The following is a 17784-nucleotide window of genomic DNA, read 5'->3' as shown; positions in this document are numbered from 1 at the left end:
AGGCTAACTGGTTAGCTCGCTAGTGGCTGTCTCGAGTCCCTGCTATATGAGAGTTGCCCAATTTGTTGTAAACAAAGAATAATAAGAGTGTAAAAGTGACTTTGGGGGTGTTACTTCATGTCTACAGGGCTCTAATAATGTTAAAACCCGTATTTAGAAAGCCATAAACAAGTTTTCTAGAAATATTCCACTGATATATTAACACTGTTGGGTCTGGACCCAATTAACTGCGACAGACGAGGGAGGACTGTACAGTATTTCAGTTCACACGCGGTGAACATTAAAGAGGTCATTACTGAGCTCGTTTGAAGCTGCTGCTGTCCAAAACAGCAGCACCCAGCGAGTGGATTAAAGTGTGATCACACATTATGTGGAGACTTTAATGACGATTAGTGCTCCAGTAGACTTTTACAGTCGCTCCACAATAGTGCATGTTTATTAAATTTACCCTTTTTCTATGGTTTTATGCAGTTCCACTTGAAATATACATGATTTTATCCAAGCATCGTCAGGTATTGCTGAAAACATTCCACAAATCCATTTCTAATGTTTATTCTTTTTCTAAAAATAACTAACTGGTCACTAAATGGGATCTTTTTGTGCACAACGTCCAATCTCTAAAGAGCTATCTTGAAAAAAGGAAGAAAATAAAATCCCCTACAGTGTCTTTTCTGCCGTCTACTTCCTGTTTGGTAAGTGCGACCAAGTCTCTCGGTGATCGCAACAGTTTTGAAGGCGATTATGGCTTTGCAGAGCCGCACATCCGCATGTCAGTGGGGGTTGGGATGAGCATCATTAGCGGTGGTTGGATGCAGGCTGGCGTACGCACACGCGCGCACACACACGCACACACACACACACACACACACACACACACACACACATGCATGTTGTACATGCAGCATTATACTCACATAAGGAAGGGAGGAGAGAGGAGGAGGATTAGAAGAGGAAAAGGAGGTAGGCAGTGCCAAGAGGAGGACCTCTTCAGCCTTTCTGGGAAGCAAATGATGCGAGGGACAAGGATGCAGAAAAGCGATGGAGGGATTATGGTTTTGTTCGGCGGGTCGGGGGGGTATTAACAGATGGAAAAGGATGGTTAGATGAGCAAGAGGATGAGCAGGACGGGATCTTCACACCTGTGTGGTACCAAAGAGAGGCAGCAGTTACAAACACGTCTACAGTAGATCCCAGCTATTCGCGGCGGTGACGTTCCAAGACCCCCCACCCTCCACCCCACCCCACCCCCACCCAAGACTGTCGACAAACCGCAAATAACAGACGCACCCATAAAAAGCCCTAAAAATGCCGATTTTGGATGCTGTGAGCCCTATGATACACTAATGAGCAACACTGGAAGACCAGTGGAAAAATGGCAAGACTTGACATTTTGCACTGTTAGATCTTAGAGGGATAGTTTGAATTTTTATTATTTTTTTTTTTTACATAAAGTTGTATGACATCCCCATCAGCAGCTAAAGTTTTTGTTTCTAAACGGAGAAATAGCATCCATCCAAACATATCCACCCATCCATCCAGTTTCTATGCTGCTTATCCTCACTAGGGTCGCAGGTACGCTGGAGCCTATCACAGCCGATCCCAGGGCGAGAGGCGGGGTATACCCCGGACTGGTTGCCAGTCAATCGCAGGGCACCATCCAAACATATCTTCCTAGAAAATGCTTTTGTCTGCATTTTTTCAGTGCCGAAAAAAACCTGAATATGGAGCCAGGAATAGAGGGCTTATTAATGATCCACTTGCACCACGGATATGATAGGAGAAAAACGGATCGATTATGCTGTCATTCTGCAAATCTTGATAACGTTTTTGGGGTGGGTGGGTGTGTGCGCTTCACATATATTGCTGCCGTAAAAGATGGCGTAGATTACACATGCCTCACATGTGACTGAGAGGATGTAGACGCGTGCTGCACATGCGTAGAACCTATTGCGCAGTCTCACCGCGTCTTAATTCCGTTAAAACGTCGTCTCTCTTGGGTGAGCGGTTTCCTTCAATGACAGTAGTCCTACACGAAGCAGCCCCGTTTCCTTGTCTTGACAGCCAAATCCATTGCCATCCATCCATCCATCTTCTCTGACGCTTATCCTCAAATCCCTCGCCTTAACTTGAAAGTGGCATCTCATCCATTTCTTCGTGTGTGTTGTACGATACTGTGAATGTGCACAACGCGTCTACATTCTGGTACAGGAGGTGGCGGCGTGCACCTAAACCTTGGCTGCGACCCGCCATGAACAAAATCGTGTTTTTAAAAAAATCAAAGATGGAAATTTGTGACGTTCTGCAGGACAGGAGCGAGCGTCCCCTGTCCTGCGCTCTTATTTGGCGGGCTGTATCTTCTCCGGGGAGGAAGAAGCAGCCACTTCATGCCTGGTGGCCGCGCAGCTGGAGTCAATAAACATTTGTGGCGGATAAAAGGCCAGCGCCGTCGAATGTGCGGCGCTGGTTCATTGTTGTTATTGATATTTCTAGTTTCCTCACCGGAGCTGTTACCTAGATTTACCTACCTGTTCCCCTATGTCTCTTAATTTTGCTCCAGTCTTTTTGTGAATACATGTTAATATGTGTGCGCACAAATTCAAAATGGCCGCCAACCTGTCTATAGCGGTCAACTGTCTATAGCAGCCACTGAAGGGAAACGGCAAAAGTGGCCGCTATAGACAGGTTTGACTGTAACTAAATACAATTTTAAGTTAATGCATATCAGTTTTGGAAATATGGGCCGTTATTTTATTCAAAAAATAATATAGTTTGAAGTTTTTGCATGTTTATGTTGTTTGTTGCGAGTGTCCCACTTTGTTTGGCAGTCCTTGAACGCACCATTGTACGTGCAACAGCCTTCTCCCACTCTGCACAGATGGTCAACTATACTGTATTTTTATCGGGGTTTTTCACTCCATTTTTGCTCCCAAATGCTGATACTCTGTGGGAATGCATAAAGGAAAAGTTTGATGACGTTATCGAGTGCTAATGTGTATATTTGTTCTGTGCACAGCTTCAAGTTAATTCATGCTAGCACACTGCCTGTTAGCAAACACGTCAAGCAGCAGCGCTACAATGTTCTCTCTGAAAAACAAACTCCAAGCTTATAGTGGTGGATGGTGGGTCTGTATTCACTTTGTGCTTTTAATTTGATGTTGTTGCTGTCGTAGTTTTACACAATACACACTAAATGAGATCAATTACATCGCTATACAACCCCCACCACCACCACCCCGGTCCGCGGAGATGTGTGGGAACACGAGCCGGTGTTGTTTTCGGAGATGTCACGAGATAAGAACGTGACCACACCAAGCACCATGGGAAATGTAGTTTGCAGCCACACATTAGCCGCGCCGATGTATAAGCCGGTAACAATGGACGAGAGACAGACCATCTTAAACACTTTAAAATGTAGGGTTTTTTTTCCTCCAGAGAAATTGGAGTGTTCTAAAACTTTTGACCGTTCACTGAAGCCAAATTGAGGTTTAGTGGAGACTTTTTAATCTTTCTGCTCGTCGTGACCAAATATAAAACACTTGGACTGGCCTCCAAATAAGGCTGCCTGCTTCAAAGTCAGATGGTAAATTTCCCGTACACTCCACACACCTGCGCCACACAACACGAAGGTTCCGCCTTCTCATCGATGGTCATGATTGTGGTGCGTCTGCAACGTGCCGAGAGCTGTTTCTAATATTCCAGTGTCCTTATTCAGCTCCGCCAGAGAACAAAGACGACTTGCTGCTTGTTATGTAACCACCAACAAAGGGAAAAAAAAGGGGAAGTTTGAGCTTGGCACACATTGAAGGCGAACGCCGGGGCTGCAAAGACGAGTAACAGTTCGTTTCTTTGGGAAAACATTTGAGGTGGACTTTTCTTCCCTTTAATTTCCCCCAGTGTTATTTGGGGGGATGGCAGCTGAGTGGAAACCGCAGCATTTTGAGTGGAAGCAGGCGCACAGAAACCCGAGTGTACACATTAGCTTCTCCTTGTTTTGCAGGCGTCTTGCGAGGGAAACAAAATGAAGACATGAAGGAGGGACAGTGGGGGCTTTTCACTGCAAAACGTTGCTCATGCTCATAGTTGCTTTTGCCTTGAAGGGGATTAAAAGCTCATTAAAAAGTCATTACATACTTTATGTTGGCGTGCGTGTAGAGGGGCGGCTTTTGAAAATAAAACGACAACTGGAGTCATTTGGCAGAGTCGCCCAATCCGGGTGAGGAGGAACACAAGCAACCGTTCCTGAAACTCAACACTGAGGGGGTGTTTACTTGCGGAACACTTTCATTTTGGACCTGTGTTTGCATGATGACAGCGTTTTCCAGCCCAAAGGCAGTGCCAAAAAGGTGCCAATCCGTAAAAACAAACAACATGTGTACGCACAGCAACAGAAGTCTATTTGTGGCGGCATCGGAGAAAGTTACAGTAATCCCTCGTTTATTGCAGTTAATTGGTTCCAGACCCGACGGTGCTAAGCGAATTTAGGATTCCTTATTTATAAATGGAATATTTTCAGATTAGAGCATAGAACACCTGTTACAACCTTGTAAATGTTTTTTTTAAACATTATTAGAGCCCTCTAGACATTAAATAACACCCCTATAGTCACCTTTACACTCTTATTACCCAATATAGTAGACATAATGACAGAACATCAATGGCCACAACAGTAGCCCCCATTAGGGATTATTCCAACCTCTAATAAAAGCCTGTTGTTCCGGAGATCAGGTCTGGTGCTTGTGTGTCTTAGAGTAGTCGGCTATTCGACGCTTCGATTCGGGACAGTCTGATTCGACTATCAATCTCGCAGTCAAATCATAGGAAAGGGTCATGTGATGCTGACTGAGCAGTTTGCTCCTTATCCCAGTTACAACATTGGTTCTGTTGCTGCTGTGTTGTGCAATAGACTTGCTAATGAATGACCGTGTGCTCAAACACCTATGTTTTCCTTTCCACTTTCTCATGCACTCCCAATCATGATCAAAGTTAAGCTTAAAAGCACTAAGTTAGTAAAGTAAATCTTACTTTTCCTCCATGTTTGCCGAGCTCATCGACGTGAACGGGACCACCTCGTTGGACTCGTTACCGCCCTCCCTGTCGTCAGCTGACCCGTTGGTCCTAATGAAGGGGTCCGACAGCTCGACGTCGTTGCGGGTGTTCTCCAGGTTGAGCAGGAAGGACTCAGCCCCGGCGAAGGCGTCCGTGTCGGTGCGGTGTGTCGGCGGCCACGCCGGTGTGGAGGTGATGAGCTGCTCCAGCGTCTGGCTGCAGCGGTTCTTCAGGTTGAGAGACAGCGACCCCGTTGATGTCGAAACAACTAGAAGAAACAACAAGGCAACAACAAGTTGTCAGTCCACCGTTTTGTTGACTTTATTGTCTCGGTCCACAACTTTGATGTCAGAAGCAACAAAACAAGTAATTGGAGCCTATTTGCTCACAAAAACAGTGTCAAAACAGGCAAATGTGATTGATTCATGATTACATTCCAATATAAAGTTAACAAAACCATAAAAAACTACTTTCTATAGTTGCGTTTGTTGGCAAGCAAACTACTTTGCACATGTGGTTCAGATGTGAGTGACTGACTTGTGTCCACCACTCACTGAATCCGTTGACAGAAGGCTCCTGGGGCAACGGATGCTCTAGCTGCGGTCCTGGCTGTGCCGCCTTAGCGGAGGGCCCTTCCTCCAGTTCCTTGAGCTGCTGCACCAGCAAGGCCAGGTGCTGCAGCAGGTCTCGGTTCTGCATCAGCAGCTGGTGCATGCGGGCCTGCGCCTCCATGCGAGCCGCCGTCTCCGCCGCCATCTGATCCTTTAGCAGCTGCACCTGCAGGGCGGACGGCCTGTGGTGTATCTCATTCCTAGCCAAAATCTAGTTTGCATAGTGCTAAATCTGGTCCATAACATCATGAAATAAAGATCCTAAATAGGCATAATCTATATTTTGCCCCTGCACTGTCTTGACTTGGTACATTTAAACAATTACTTGATTTGTTTGATTCATTTTAATGCAGCCTGGGTCAACTTCCTTGACTGAATGAGTGCTGCCCCCTATTGGGATAGCACAGTCCATACTGTAACTCAAATCAGATGCACGTAGACGTACAGTACATACTGAGAGGTGTTTCTAATCTTTTGTCACACTTGAGAGAGTCAAAATGTACTGCAAACTACAATAATTTTACATTTAAACATAAACAACAATCAAAAGTCATCATCTTGGCAATGTGTGATCACCAGGTGACGCGTGGATGCCAGTCGTACCTGTGCCACGGCCACCTGCGTGTGCTGCTGCTGCTGCTGCAGCTGCTGCTGGAGGAGCTGCAGGTAGTGCTGAGAGGCCAGCGGTGTCAGCGAGGCGCAGCAAGGGCTGCTGGGAGCGACGCCCTGGGACGTCACCGTAAACACCGTCCTTCCGTCGAAGTCCTGAACGCAAAACAGGGAAACAAACATCGGTTTTCAGTGGTGTGGAAGTAAGGCACAGAAAACATGCATCTTTTATGGACAACATCTTTCACGCTACCACAAATACACTGACGGCATTTACTAGTAAATGGCCTTCCATTTGTACACTGTAACTCTACGGGCGTGCCTCTAGAGGGCAGTGTACACTTGTGTTTCTGTAACATTTATAATCAAACTCTATTTGTCTATTTAAAATACATTTTAAAAATGTAACAAATTGTGTATTTCGGAAAACAGACTACTGTATAAAAACGTGTGAGATCTGATCATATTGTGCCGCAGTTCAACAGTTCGTGTCAGTTTTTGCTAGGTACAATTCACTGGGTTGACGATTCCAAATTCAATTATGACGATTTATTGTTGTTACTATTAGTGTTATTTCGAGAAGTAAAAATCTTATACCAGGCCTATGTTTACGTTTAACGTGACTTTAATAAAAACAGATCATGTAGTTTTCTTCCTCCTATCGGGAAATCAAAGGCATTCTACTTCCTCCTTTTTCTTCCTCGCTTTGCTTATCAGCGCAGTGCAGATGTTCCCGAGTGGGATTATGGCAGCGTTTCCTTCAAATTCGCACGGATTTTAGGATTATGTGCCGCACCTTTCGGCAGCCAGCGGGAATACTAAACGTTCATACCGTCTCGCGTCTTTCCCTTAAAGCGGCATGTATCATGTTACCACGGCAACAAAGCCTCTCGGGAGCACATCACCGTCATTATTACGCTTTGTGTTCATTCACGGCTCCTACGAGCTTGGAGAAGCAGTGCCATCTAGTGGCCGGCAGTGGGGCTCTATATTAGATACTTTGCATTGAATACTTTTAAGTCAAATATGAATATTTGATATTACTTTGAAACGACTTTGCATCAGTGCCATGTGCCGCAGTGACTCACAAGAGCCAGCAGATAGAGCTGTGGTTTAAAATGAAGTCACACTTAAGCAGGTGAGAGACAGCGTGTATTGCGCATTACTGCCACCTACAGCACTGGAATGAAACTGCATGGCTAAATAATCAATACAGCTCGAGTTGGATCTTGGTGTGTGTAGTAAAGCAGGGGTGTCCAAACCACATACTGAAAAATGAAAGGATGCAAGGGCCACTTTCATAATTTGTACAGTAACACATAGATGTGCTCTGTAGTTACATATATTTCACGAAAAACTGCACCTTAGCTTTGTGATATCGGTGAAAAATGCTGTTATTACTGTTAACTTACGTCTTGGTTCTTTTTTTTTTACTGTTGTGTTTTTTTATTTTCCAAATATTTCGACTTTCTTCTTACATAAGTTTCCTAAATATTACTTGAAATACTATGACTATTTACTCATAATATTTTGACTTTATTCCCATAATATTCTAACTTTTCCCACAACCTAATTTTCCAAAAATGTTGTCTTCTTCTCATAATATCACAACTTTAAAAAAAAGTTTGTTTATAATTTCAAGTCTATGCTTCTAAAATGACATTGTTTTCCCTCATAATATTCCAAGTACATACTTTGTACTTGTACTTTGTGACTTTTTTCTCTGTAGAATACGACTTCTTTATCTTAAAATTTTGACTTTATTTTTGTAACATTCTAACTTTTTCCACAACCTAATTTTCCAAAGATTTTGTTTGTTTCTCATGATATTACATCTTTAAAAAAAATTTAAAAAATCTTTAATATTTCAACTCTATGCTACTAAAATGACATTATTTCCCCTCATAATATTACAAGTTTATTCTCATAAAATTGTGACTTTTTTTTCTCCTTCGAATTCAACTTTTGTGTTTTAATATTTTGACTTTGTACTTGCAACATTCTAACTTTTTCCATCCATTTTCTATGGCGCTTATCCTCATTAGGATGGCGGGGGTATGCTGGAGCCTATCCCAGCTGACTTCCGGTGAAAGGCGGGGCACACCCTGGACTGGTTGCCAGCCAATCGCAGGACTCGCGTCACGTCGTGGGGTAGGACGGACGGTGGGGCTGCGGCCGCTGGAAAAAAACGAAAGAGGACATAGAAAGGGGCGCGGCGTGCGGCCCTGCCCGGCCAGGGACCGGGTCTAATTTTTTCCATAACCTAATTTTCCAGAAATGTTTGTTTCTCATAATATTACAACTTAACAAAAAAAATGTCTTTTTTCTTTAGTATTTCAACTTTATGCTCCTAAAATGATGTTATTTTTCTCATAAAACTCCAATGTTATTCTTGTAAAATTGCTCTTTTTTTTAATATTTGCACTTAATTCTTGTAAAATTACTGCTGATTTTCCCCATTATTGCTGTTGTTTCTTTTCTTTAAGTGCATTTGTTAAATTATTTTTATTAGCATGTGGCGGGGGTCCAATCAAAAAAAAAAAAAACGTCGCTGGCTGCTGCACTTTGGACACCCCTGCAGTGAGACCCGTCTCACCATGATGGTCTGTCCTGGTTTGACCACGCTGAGTTCCGCCAGACTCCGAAGGATTCCACTGAGGGACTTTTCACACAGAGACGCGCTGGCTGGTGCTGCCTCTTCATCTTGGCCTCCTCCTCCTCCTCGTCCCCCTTTACCATCCTCCTCCCCTCGCTCAGCCCCTGTCAGGGTTCGACCTGCGGTGGGTGGACGCCCCAAAGAATAGCATCAAAATATGTGAGGGCTGAAATTCCTCCATCTTCATGTGTGTTTTGCACTCTCACCGTGACACCCGGACTCCTCCGTGGACTTGTCACTCTGTCCGTCAGCGTCCTGCTCGGCGTGCTGCAGACTCAGCTTGTGGCAAACCTCGAAGGCCTGGCCCACCGTCCTCACGATGCGCATGGCCAGCGTCTGGTGCACACAACAAGGGAAGAAGATTAGAATGATGATGGCGGGGAGGAAAAAAAGTTTGTTTTTTTTTATTTTTGGAGGGGATTAAAGCATACCTTCTTTTTAGACTTGAAGACGTTGCATCGGAAGGAGTTGCTGGAGCCGTCCCTGGCGATGTAGCTGAAGATCTTCAAGTCTTGGGAGTCGTGTGACACGTAGAAGATCCTAGGGAAACAACATGGAAACCTTTAATATCCCACACAAACCTCACAATGCAGGGACTCTGTGCTAAATGTTGCTGGCTTACAAATGGTTGTAGATGGCCACCATGCATCTCACTAGACATGTGCTTTAATGACATTTAAAAAAAAAAAAATCATCATAATGGCCATAAAATCCATACAGGAGATATCACTGTGTGCGAAAACGTGTTAACACCCAAAATGTGAATATGTTCCAAAGTAAACCTGTGTTCTGCACATGCATGAGCAGTGTCATGAATGCAATGTTGATGATGCTGCCTAATGAGTGCAGCTATATGGATAGCTCGTTACAACACATTCATGCATAGCAAACGTGTTAGTGGCAGAGCGTTACATCAAAGTGCACCGATACACGAGACAGCGACGGGGAGCGCTGACGGACCTGTAAATGGGGTCGTGCATGATCAGCATCTTGTTCTCGTCCCACGTCCACTCTTTCCTCTGCGTGGTGGGGGGCGGGGGTAAACGACACGCAGATCACAAAAGTCAGGTGCTTTTCAACACAACGTGCGATTGGCCGTTTGCAAACGTGGCGACTGACCTTGGGCTTCTTCCGCAGCAGCACCTTGACGCCGTCCACAGACACCACAATGCTGACCTTCTTCTTCTTGATGTTCTTGGCCTTGAACTCATACTGGAAAAGAAACAGCAGAACAATTCAGCAGGGTTGCCCATGCAGTTATTTATTTTAGATTTGGGCCCGTCTGCTCACCCTCGCGTTAGCATAGCGCTGTCTGAGCTTTGTTATATGCTACGTTATGTGCAAGCTGTTGTTTGTTTTGGGCCACCTTGGCAATAAAACAGCAATAAGAGTAGTAGTATGTAGTAGTAGTTTTCACAACATGCGTAATTAATAAATACCTTTTATGTATTCTGTGTGCGTTCTTTTTATTTTTGATAGATGCATTTTCCAGGTAAAATGGAAAAAGTTGTGTTTCCTATAAAACCTGTTTATGACTTTTCACCAGGAGGATGCCAGCCACCGTGGGAGACTGCGGTTACCTGGATGGAGGCGTTCATTGGAGCACTTGCGTTGTAAGCTTGATAAATGAAAGCACTTCTATATCAGACCAGGAAGCAATCAGCTGTGCCTCTAAATATCGTCCTCATGACAGTTTGATGAGCATCATCACAGAAATGATAAGCGAGGAAATTATCACGGGGCCACATTCTCCTCTCAGGGACACAAAACTCAGCTAAATTGATCAACAACAGCAGCAAAGCTTGAAGTTTCCAGTTTGTGTTTGCTGCCAGCAGTTGGTAATATGCATGCGTGCGTGCGTGCGTGCGTGCGTGTGCGCGTGCGCGTGTGCATGCTCGCTGAGGCACTAAAACGTTTTCACCTCGTCAGCTGGTCGGGGCTCTTAGCCGAGTCTGGCACGTCGACTCAGATGAGCGTCACTTTTTGACACGAGGAGGCTCAACTTTCGCGAGCTGCGGGGCGGCCCTGCGGGGGCGCCTTCGCGGCTCGGTGGTGTTGTCCTGAAGACAACTTCTTCGTGTTGGTGTTTGCACGACAAAACACTAAACCCAAAAATTGCATCAAACGGTAATAAACAATAAAAGCCAAAGCATGAGCAACTAGGGGGGCTACTATCGTGCATATGAGGGAACGATGACTTCATACCGGTAAATCCCAAACCATCAAAAATACTGTAGCTCCAATAACCGACAATTTAAAAAAACGCTGCAATGAGGCGAGACTACCCGTACTTTGCAGGTGACCAAATCGAGGGTCCTTTTTTCTCCTGCCTGTGACGTCAACTGCCAGTCGTAACTTCCTCTGAGCTCACTTGTAGTCAAACATTCGCTTTCAGAGGAAGACATTTCACATGCCAGTTCTACCAAATGCTCCACAATGAGGGGAAAAAACTCCCATCGAGCACACAAAACAGCCTCATGAGCCACCAGAAACGCCACATCGCTACGAGGCCTGGAGCTTGTTGCGTTGCGTTGCTTGAAAAGTGCATACGTTTTGTCAGGGACCTCCGTGGTATCACACCGGCTGCTCAGAGAATGTGTCTGAATACGGTGCACCTTGCTGGGCCACAGCAGGTGGCTCCCTCCCCCGTACTCTGGTTCTCCTGATAGTAGCGATGCGGTAGTAGTGATGTCGTGATATTTGATTAGGACAAATCAACAGGTACAGTTGGCCAAATCCTAATTTGTTCCACTCCTTCTTACCTCCACGTGTGCACAAACTACAGTTGAATCTAAATTTCAAAAAGTAGATATAAAGGTTATTGGAATCATATCGGTCTTGAGACACAGAAAGTTACCTGTATCGGTTTGAAAAAAAAAAAGATATTGTGCGACCCAACTAGCAACCTTTCCGTCTCAATAATAAAACCACTGCACTGTTTTGTTATCACTGTCACTTTCATAGGAGCAGATCCTTGCACATGCTCAAGGATACTGTAAAGGCTTTGTGATTGCCTGTTTTGCTTTTGCAGAGACTGTTGATCGACCACTTCCTTGTCATCCAGACAGATGTTATGATACAATCTTTATCCTTTATCCTGTTGAGAGTACTGTTGTGCATGAGTCTTGTGTTTACGTTCCAAAATGAGGTTTTTAAGTCATTTATAGGGGGGTGTATGTACTGTAACAGAATATCACAACGCAAGGACTGATGACTCAGCCTGGGTGAGTTTTTAAGGGGAAATATCTGACAAACACTGCATGATGTGCACTTTTAATCAGATGTTTACCAAAATTAAAACTGATCTCTCCTTGGCTCATTCCCCACACCTCCAAAATGTCTTGTGGAAATCTACCGGCCCCTTTTTCGCACAAGCCTACAAAATTCAATGATCAATTCCCTTGACCTATTTTCCGTAGAACGCCACAGTACCACTTGATTGTGACCGTATATCCACGGCTTGCTAATTTTCTGCATGCGTCGACTCAAAGCGGTCCCTGCTTTTCCGGCCCCGGATCCATGGTCATTAAAGTTTCAGCCTCTAATTATACAGAAGCCAATCCCGGGAGAGCTGATTAAATAGAGAATAGTTTTAGCAGAGAGGGGAGGAGAGGAAGCACACTGCAAGAGGCATGAAACCGGATGAAAGGCAAAGGAAAGAGTTTGCAAACCACTTGATTCTGTTCTGACGCTCGTCCACCCATAAGGATATGAATTCATGTGCTGAGATATTACACAGACTTTTTGCAACGCAAGCCACATCACAGTTACGGTTGCCCTCGGAGGGCCGCAGCTTTGCCTGAAATGCGTGTGCATTGGCACTGCTCAGGTTGTATCAAAAGGTATTTCGCTCATCCAAGCAGGCTTCATCATTTTCATGCTCAAGGACTAGGTAGGACAGCTCTAGTCTGAGGGGATGGAGTGAGATCCAAGCATTTGTCCTCTCAGGTTTACTTACTAGACTAGAGAAGTAAGAAATCTTTTTTTTCCCCAAACAAATACTGACAACATTGGCTCTGGCAAACCTTTTTGCAATTTTCAAATGCTGCGATGTGGGCGTTTCAGATGGCTCATGAGGTTTTTTTCTCTCTCATCGCGGAGCGTTTGGTACAACTAGCACATGAAAGGTCTTCCTCTGAGATTGAATGTTTGTTTACAAGTGAGCTCAAGGGGAAGTTACGACAGGCTGTTAACGTTACAGGCGGAAGAAAAGGGAGCGCTTGGTTTGCTCACCTGCACAGTACGGGTAATCTTGCTTCATTGGAGCGTTTTTTTAAATTACTGGTCATCTTAAGGTCGTCGCATTTATTGGTATGATGTAATTCCCTCAAACCAGCCTGATAATTATCGTGCATCCCTACTTAAAACTTGGAGGGAGCCACACCTTGACCCTGAAACAGACTTTTTACGATGTCCATCATTTCCCACGTAGAAATGGTTTAGTAGATTGTAGATTGAGAAACGACTAAATGACTCTTCTGCCACAGATGGGTGATAGTACTGTACTTACTCCAACACATACACTCCTTTAGAATTCAGACTTCATGCCAGCAAAGTGGGAGTTTGCAACTTCATCCAAAGCATAAAACTTTTATATTTGCTTTCTTTTTTTTGTTTTTTTAAACCTGCACAGAGAGTGCTTTGAAATATTGAAGCTTTTAACGCTCCGGCTGAAGCAAACAATTAGCTTGTTGCTTGAGGCGCGAGCGTCAGCAAGCACGTCAGTTTAGAAACTCGGCGAGGCCGCGAAGGCTTTGAGAAAGGAGCTTAATTTGCTTCAGTCCGCCCTCTCTCTCTCTGACGGGATGTGGAGCTGGCTGATGGAAGAATAAGTGAGTCGTAACCAGCGTGTGACTAATGATGCGAACTGAGCTGCCGTGCCGAGGATGCACAAGTTTGAGGAAGGCGTCTTCCGAGATTTGTCTCCGGCCCACAGGACGCCTCCTGCTGACAGTGATTGTTGGGGGACAGGGAGAGGGGCTCACTTTGAATGTGGCTGGACTGAAGATGTCCAGTGCTGTTTTTGCACGGAAAAATGGTGGAAATTCTCTGTTTTCAACAACACTTTTCCTTTGTCAGTAAGCTGTGACCCACTTTTATAGAGGTGCACGCAAGCTTATCATTTCTTGTTATATACAAACAGCCGTCAAAGCATGTGCAAAATGCTAAATAACATCAAAATATAGTTAAGTGGATGAAGCAATTTCAGTAGAACTTGCATGTGGACGTGGAAATACAATGTAGAATAAATGACAAAATATCCTAGAAATGTCTTCAAGTGAGGATCCAGCCAGCAAGCGTCAGGTTGGGAGACGACCGCTTTACGACCTGAGCCATGCCGCTGTGCACAGAACACGTAGAATGTTCCATGCCACATTAAATGTAAATAAATAAATAAATCAATAAAATTTCCGCCAATAGGGGGCAACATTGAAATTGTCCATTCATTTTCAAAAGGATTTATTGGATGTCGGACTGGTTTGAAGCGGTTGAGAAACGTGGGTGTTACTACACGCTACAGCTAGAGGTGGTAGATAGTTAGTGCCGGAATTTAAAATGTAAAAATGGAGAATGTTTTAAAAGGCTGACTGATTACACGAGGACTGGTGACTGAACCAGCAACCATGGGGTTGGGAGACAACCGATCTACCGCCTAGGCCACGTCACCCTTTAGAAGAAGTGGAATGCTACGTTTGTTTTTAGCAAACTAAAAACACGAAGAATTTGAAATGTTGGAAAGTAAAACTGGAGACTGAAAGTTGACCGATTACAGCGGAAGGGACTGAACCAGCAACCACTGAGTTGGGAAACAACCACCCAACCTCCTGAGTCTTGGAGGAGGGAGATGAGGAAAACAGACACGCATGCACATGGAAATATACTGAGGCTGGCAAAATCATCAAGTTCATTTTGGTGTGATTAATTAATATATTTATTAAATCAGCCCAGTCCTGGTGCCCACGAGAGGCTGTTTTTTCAGCACAACAAATCTTTTAATCACGTTTTAATCTCGCAAGATCTTGTGGCACCACCCCTAATATTTTCCACACTCCCTAATGCAAAAAAAAAAGAAAAATCCAAAAAACACCACAGTTTCTCTTCTGCTCTGGTGGATATTTGTAGACTTCATTAATGAGCAGGTGTCCAAACGGAAAGCAGTGGAATGCAGGCTGCATTGTGGTGACTGGATGCTCCCAGTTGTACCATGGAGTCCATACTGGAGCCCACAATAGCCTCTATAGATTGCAACCTAGCAACCACTTCATTATAATTCCCAGGATTTGCAGACTTCCCAGGAATTTCTTTTCTTTTTTGGGGGGGAGAGGAGGGACACAAAGAGATGACTGTGAAAGCCAACGTACAACTGATATTAGCAGCAAGTGTGCTGTGGAATATTTTGTTGTCTCCTTTTCCTGTGACCCGGCGCTCCTCAGCGGAGGAGGTGCTCGTTCATCCCAACCTTCCGTTGTCACTCGTCAGTGTTCAAATTAAGCCGGTCGTGATGGAGCTTTATGAAAGCACCCAGAAACCCTCTTCCAGCGGGACATGTCAGACACAGATGGCGCCCCCGTGTACACCCACCCCCACAAGACCCTCAATAAAACATGCCTTTTTACCTCCACTTGCTTAGTTCTACACCACCTGGCCCTCTTATGTCAACAAAATCCTCAAAGATAAACAACTTAAAATGGGGGGGTCACACACATTTAAGCTCAGGGGGTGCCTTTAAGGATTTTGGGGTCTGTGATGTGACAGCGTTTTTGCCAGTAATCCTATTATTGATGCTGCTGCTACGTCACAGTGAGCAACTACAAGTATCTCGCAGCCTCCAGCTGGAGGCGGGGTCCTTTGCTGCTTTGGGGGCAGCCACCAACCCCTTTAATACCGTACTGACCCCAATACAAGACGGTATCTTTTTCCCTGGAAAGAAGTCTGAAAAAGACGGGTCGTCTAGAGATTTCATTCACGCAAACCAGCAAATGTCGAGCAGCAACAATGAATCGATGATTAATCATTCATTCATTTTCTATGCCGCTTAATCCTCACCAGGGTTGTCCATCTTCTACCGCTTATCTGAGGTCGGGTCACGGGGGCAGCAGCCTTGCAGGCAAGCCCAAACTTGCCTCTCCCCCGGCCACTTCTTACAGCTCCTCCCGGCGGATCCCGAGGCGTTCCCAGGCCAGTTCAGAGATGTAGTCGCTCCAACGTGTCCGGGATCTTCCCCGAGGCCTCCTACCGGTCCGACGTGCCCTGAACGGGAGGCATCCCGACCAGATGGCCGAGCCACCTCATCTGGCTCCTCTCTATGCGGAGGAGAAGTGGTTCTACTCCGAGTTTCTTCCGGATGACAGTACTTCTCACCTTATCTCTAAGGGAGGAAACTCCATCTTGTCCTTTCGGTCACGACCCAAAGCCTCGTGACAACGCGGTAGCTGGTGTGTTGCTGTAATGCACAACTGCTACTTTGTAGCGATCCGTATCCGATATCAGCGACTTTAAACGGACTGAACACCAGAAAGAAAACACAAATGCGGTCAAACAGTGACAACACAGAAATAAACAATCATCAAAACCATTCCACAGTGTTAAGTGCAGGTGTTTTCTCTATTACATAAAAGTAAATTTGTAAAACGTTTTTAAAAAATTGACCTCCTAACAAATTTTGCGGGACTGCCCCCAGCTAGGAGTCCATTCTGGGCCATCAAATCTGAGTGCACTATAAATGGATGCGGCTACACGGAGATGAAGTGTTTGGCATGCTAAGGTTGTTCCTTTGTTTTGCCTCCACCTCCCCCTCAGAGCGGCACTCCCGCCTCCTCGCTAGGCGTCGTCCGCACCCGGGGGACGGCCTGTCCTTTCACTGAGCCTGTCAGCGAGGCGCTCAGGCGTGGTGCCATTCTCAGGGCAAAGACGCACAGTCTGGATACAGAGTCCGGCGCTGGGACGCTCTGAACTATATCAAAGGAGCACTGGACGTGTACCCCGTGCCGTCATTTGAAACAAAGGTCACCATTTTTGAAGATGAGCGGTTCAATGAGCGGTGAACCGCTTGAGCCTGTCATGAGGGTGTTTTAAAGCATGGTTAGCCTAAACAAAAGGGGTTTAATGATTCATTTCCACAACGACTCTCCGGCTTATTGATAGGGGGAAGTAGAAGAGGCAAGAGAACAAGTAAAGAATCTTTTCACCTCCTCCTGACTCAACAAAAGGCAAACTGTGATATTGATTCTGGTCTTCCAGCCAATAATGAGACAACTTCTTAGTTATTACTGTCGCTTTCATAGGTGCAGATCCTTGAAGGTGCTCACAGATACGATCTTTATCCTTTACGATTGTCGGGACAGTCAAAAGGTTAAAACCAAAAGCATAGCCAAGATTGGTGGGGGTGGAAGACGCATCGTAATTGGGAATGTAGTATTCTAGATTGGCCACTAGGTGTCGGTGTTCAGTGAGACAAGGACCAGACAAACAGGCATTTGCTGCAGGTTTAAATGATGTCACAACACGCACAATAACAATCACGTAATAATCATAATAATAAAAAGGGTTGGGGCCATAACCGCTGACAAGCTAAAACTTGACTCTGAACCAGCGACATCACTTCCTGTCCTCCACACGTCCACTGAGGAAGTCACAATGCTCTATGCTACTAAAATGACATTATCTCTCCTCTTATATTCTCATAAAATTACGACTTTTTTCTCGTTACAATGCTCTTAATATTTTGACATTATTCTCGTAAATTTACAGCTGTTTTTTTTCCTTTCTGCTGTTTTGTTTTTTATTTATTAATTCTCGTAACATTGTAACATTGTTTTCATAATATTACGACTTAAAAAAAAATGTCTCTCAACTTTATGC

The 17784-nt window shown here is 44.8% G+C and overlaps 1 protein-coding gene across 4 annotated transcripts in view; it reads right to left on the bottom strand.

Moving 5' to 3' along the window:
* Positions 1-17784, bottom strand: part of si:dkey-34e4.1 (carboxyl-terminal PDZ ligand of neuronal nitric oxide synthase protein) — a 44434-nt gene that overhangs the window by 14060 nt on the left and 12590 nt on the right. For 3 of the 4 annotated variants that reach the window (XM_054758227.1, XM_054758228.1, XM_054758226.1), the window contains exons 3-10: positions 10042-10134; positions 9883-9941; positions 9354-9462; positions 9129-9258; positions 8863-9041; positions 6261-6422; positions 5601-5823; positions 5023-5314 (exon numbers count right to left, since the gene is read on the bottom strand). In XM_054758227.1, coding sequence (XP_054614202.1) covers positions 5023-5314; positions 5601-5823; positions 6261-6422; positions 8863-9041; positions 9129-9258; positions 9354-9462; positions 9883-9941; positions 10042-10134 — 1247 coding nt within the window. Of the gene's footprint in view, positions 1-914; positions 1140-5022; positions 5315-5600; positions 5824-6260; positions 6423-8862; positions 9042-9128; positions 9259-9353; positions 9463-9882; positions 9942-10041; positions 10135-17784 lie in introns of all 4 variants that reach the window. The other variant, XR_008566620.1, reaches the window with a different exon arrangement.

This window comes from Dunckerocampus dactyliophorus, chromosome 17 (assembly GCF_027744805.1).
Source record: "Dunckerocampus dactyliophorus isolate RoL2022-P2 chromosome 17, RoL_Ddac_1.1, whole genome shotgun sequence".
NCBI classification, from domain to species: domain Eukaryota; kingdom Metazoa; phylum Chordata; class Actinopteri; order Syngnathiformes; family Syngnathidae; genus Dunckerocampus; species Dunckerocampus dactyliophorus.
The sequence above is the reverse complement of the archived record's forward strand: the minus strand, read 5'-3'. Positions and strand labels throughout refer to the sequence as shown.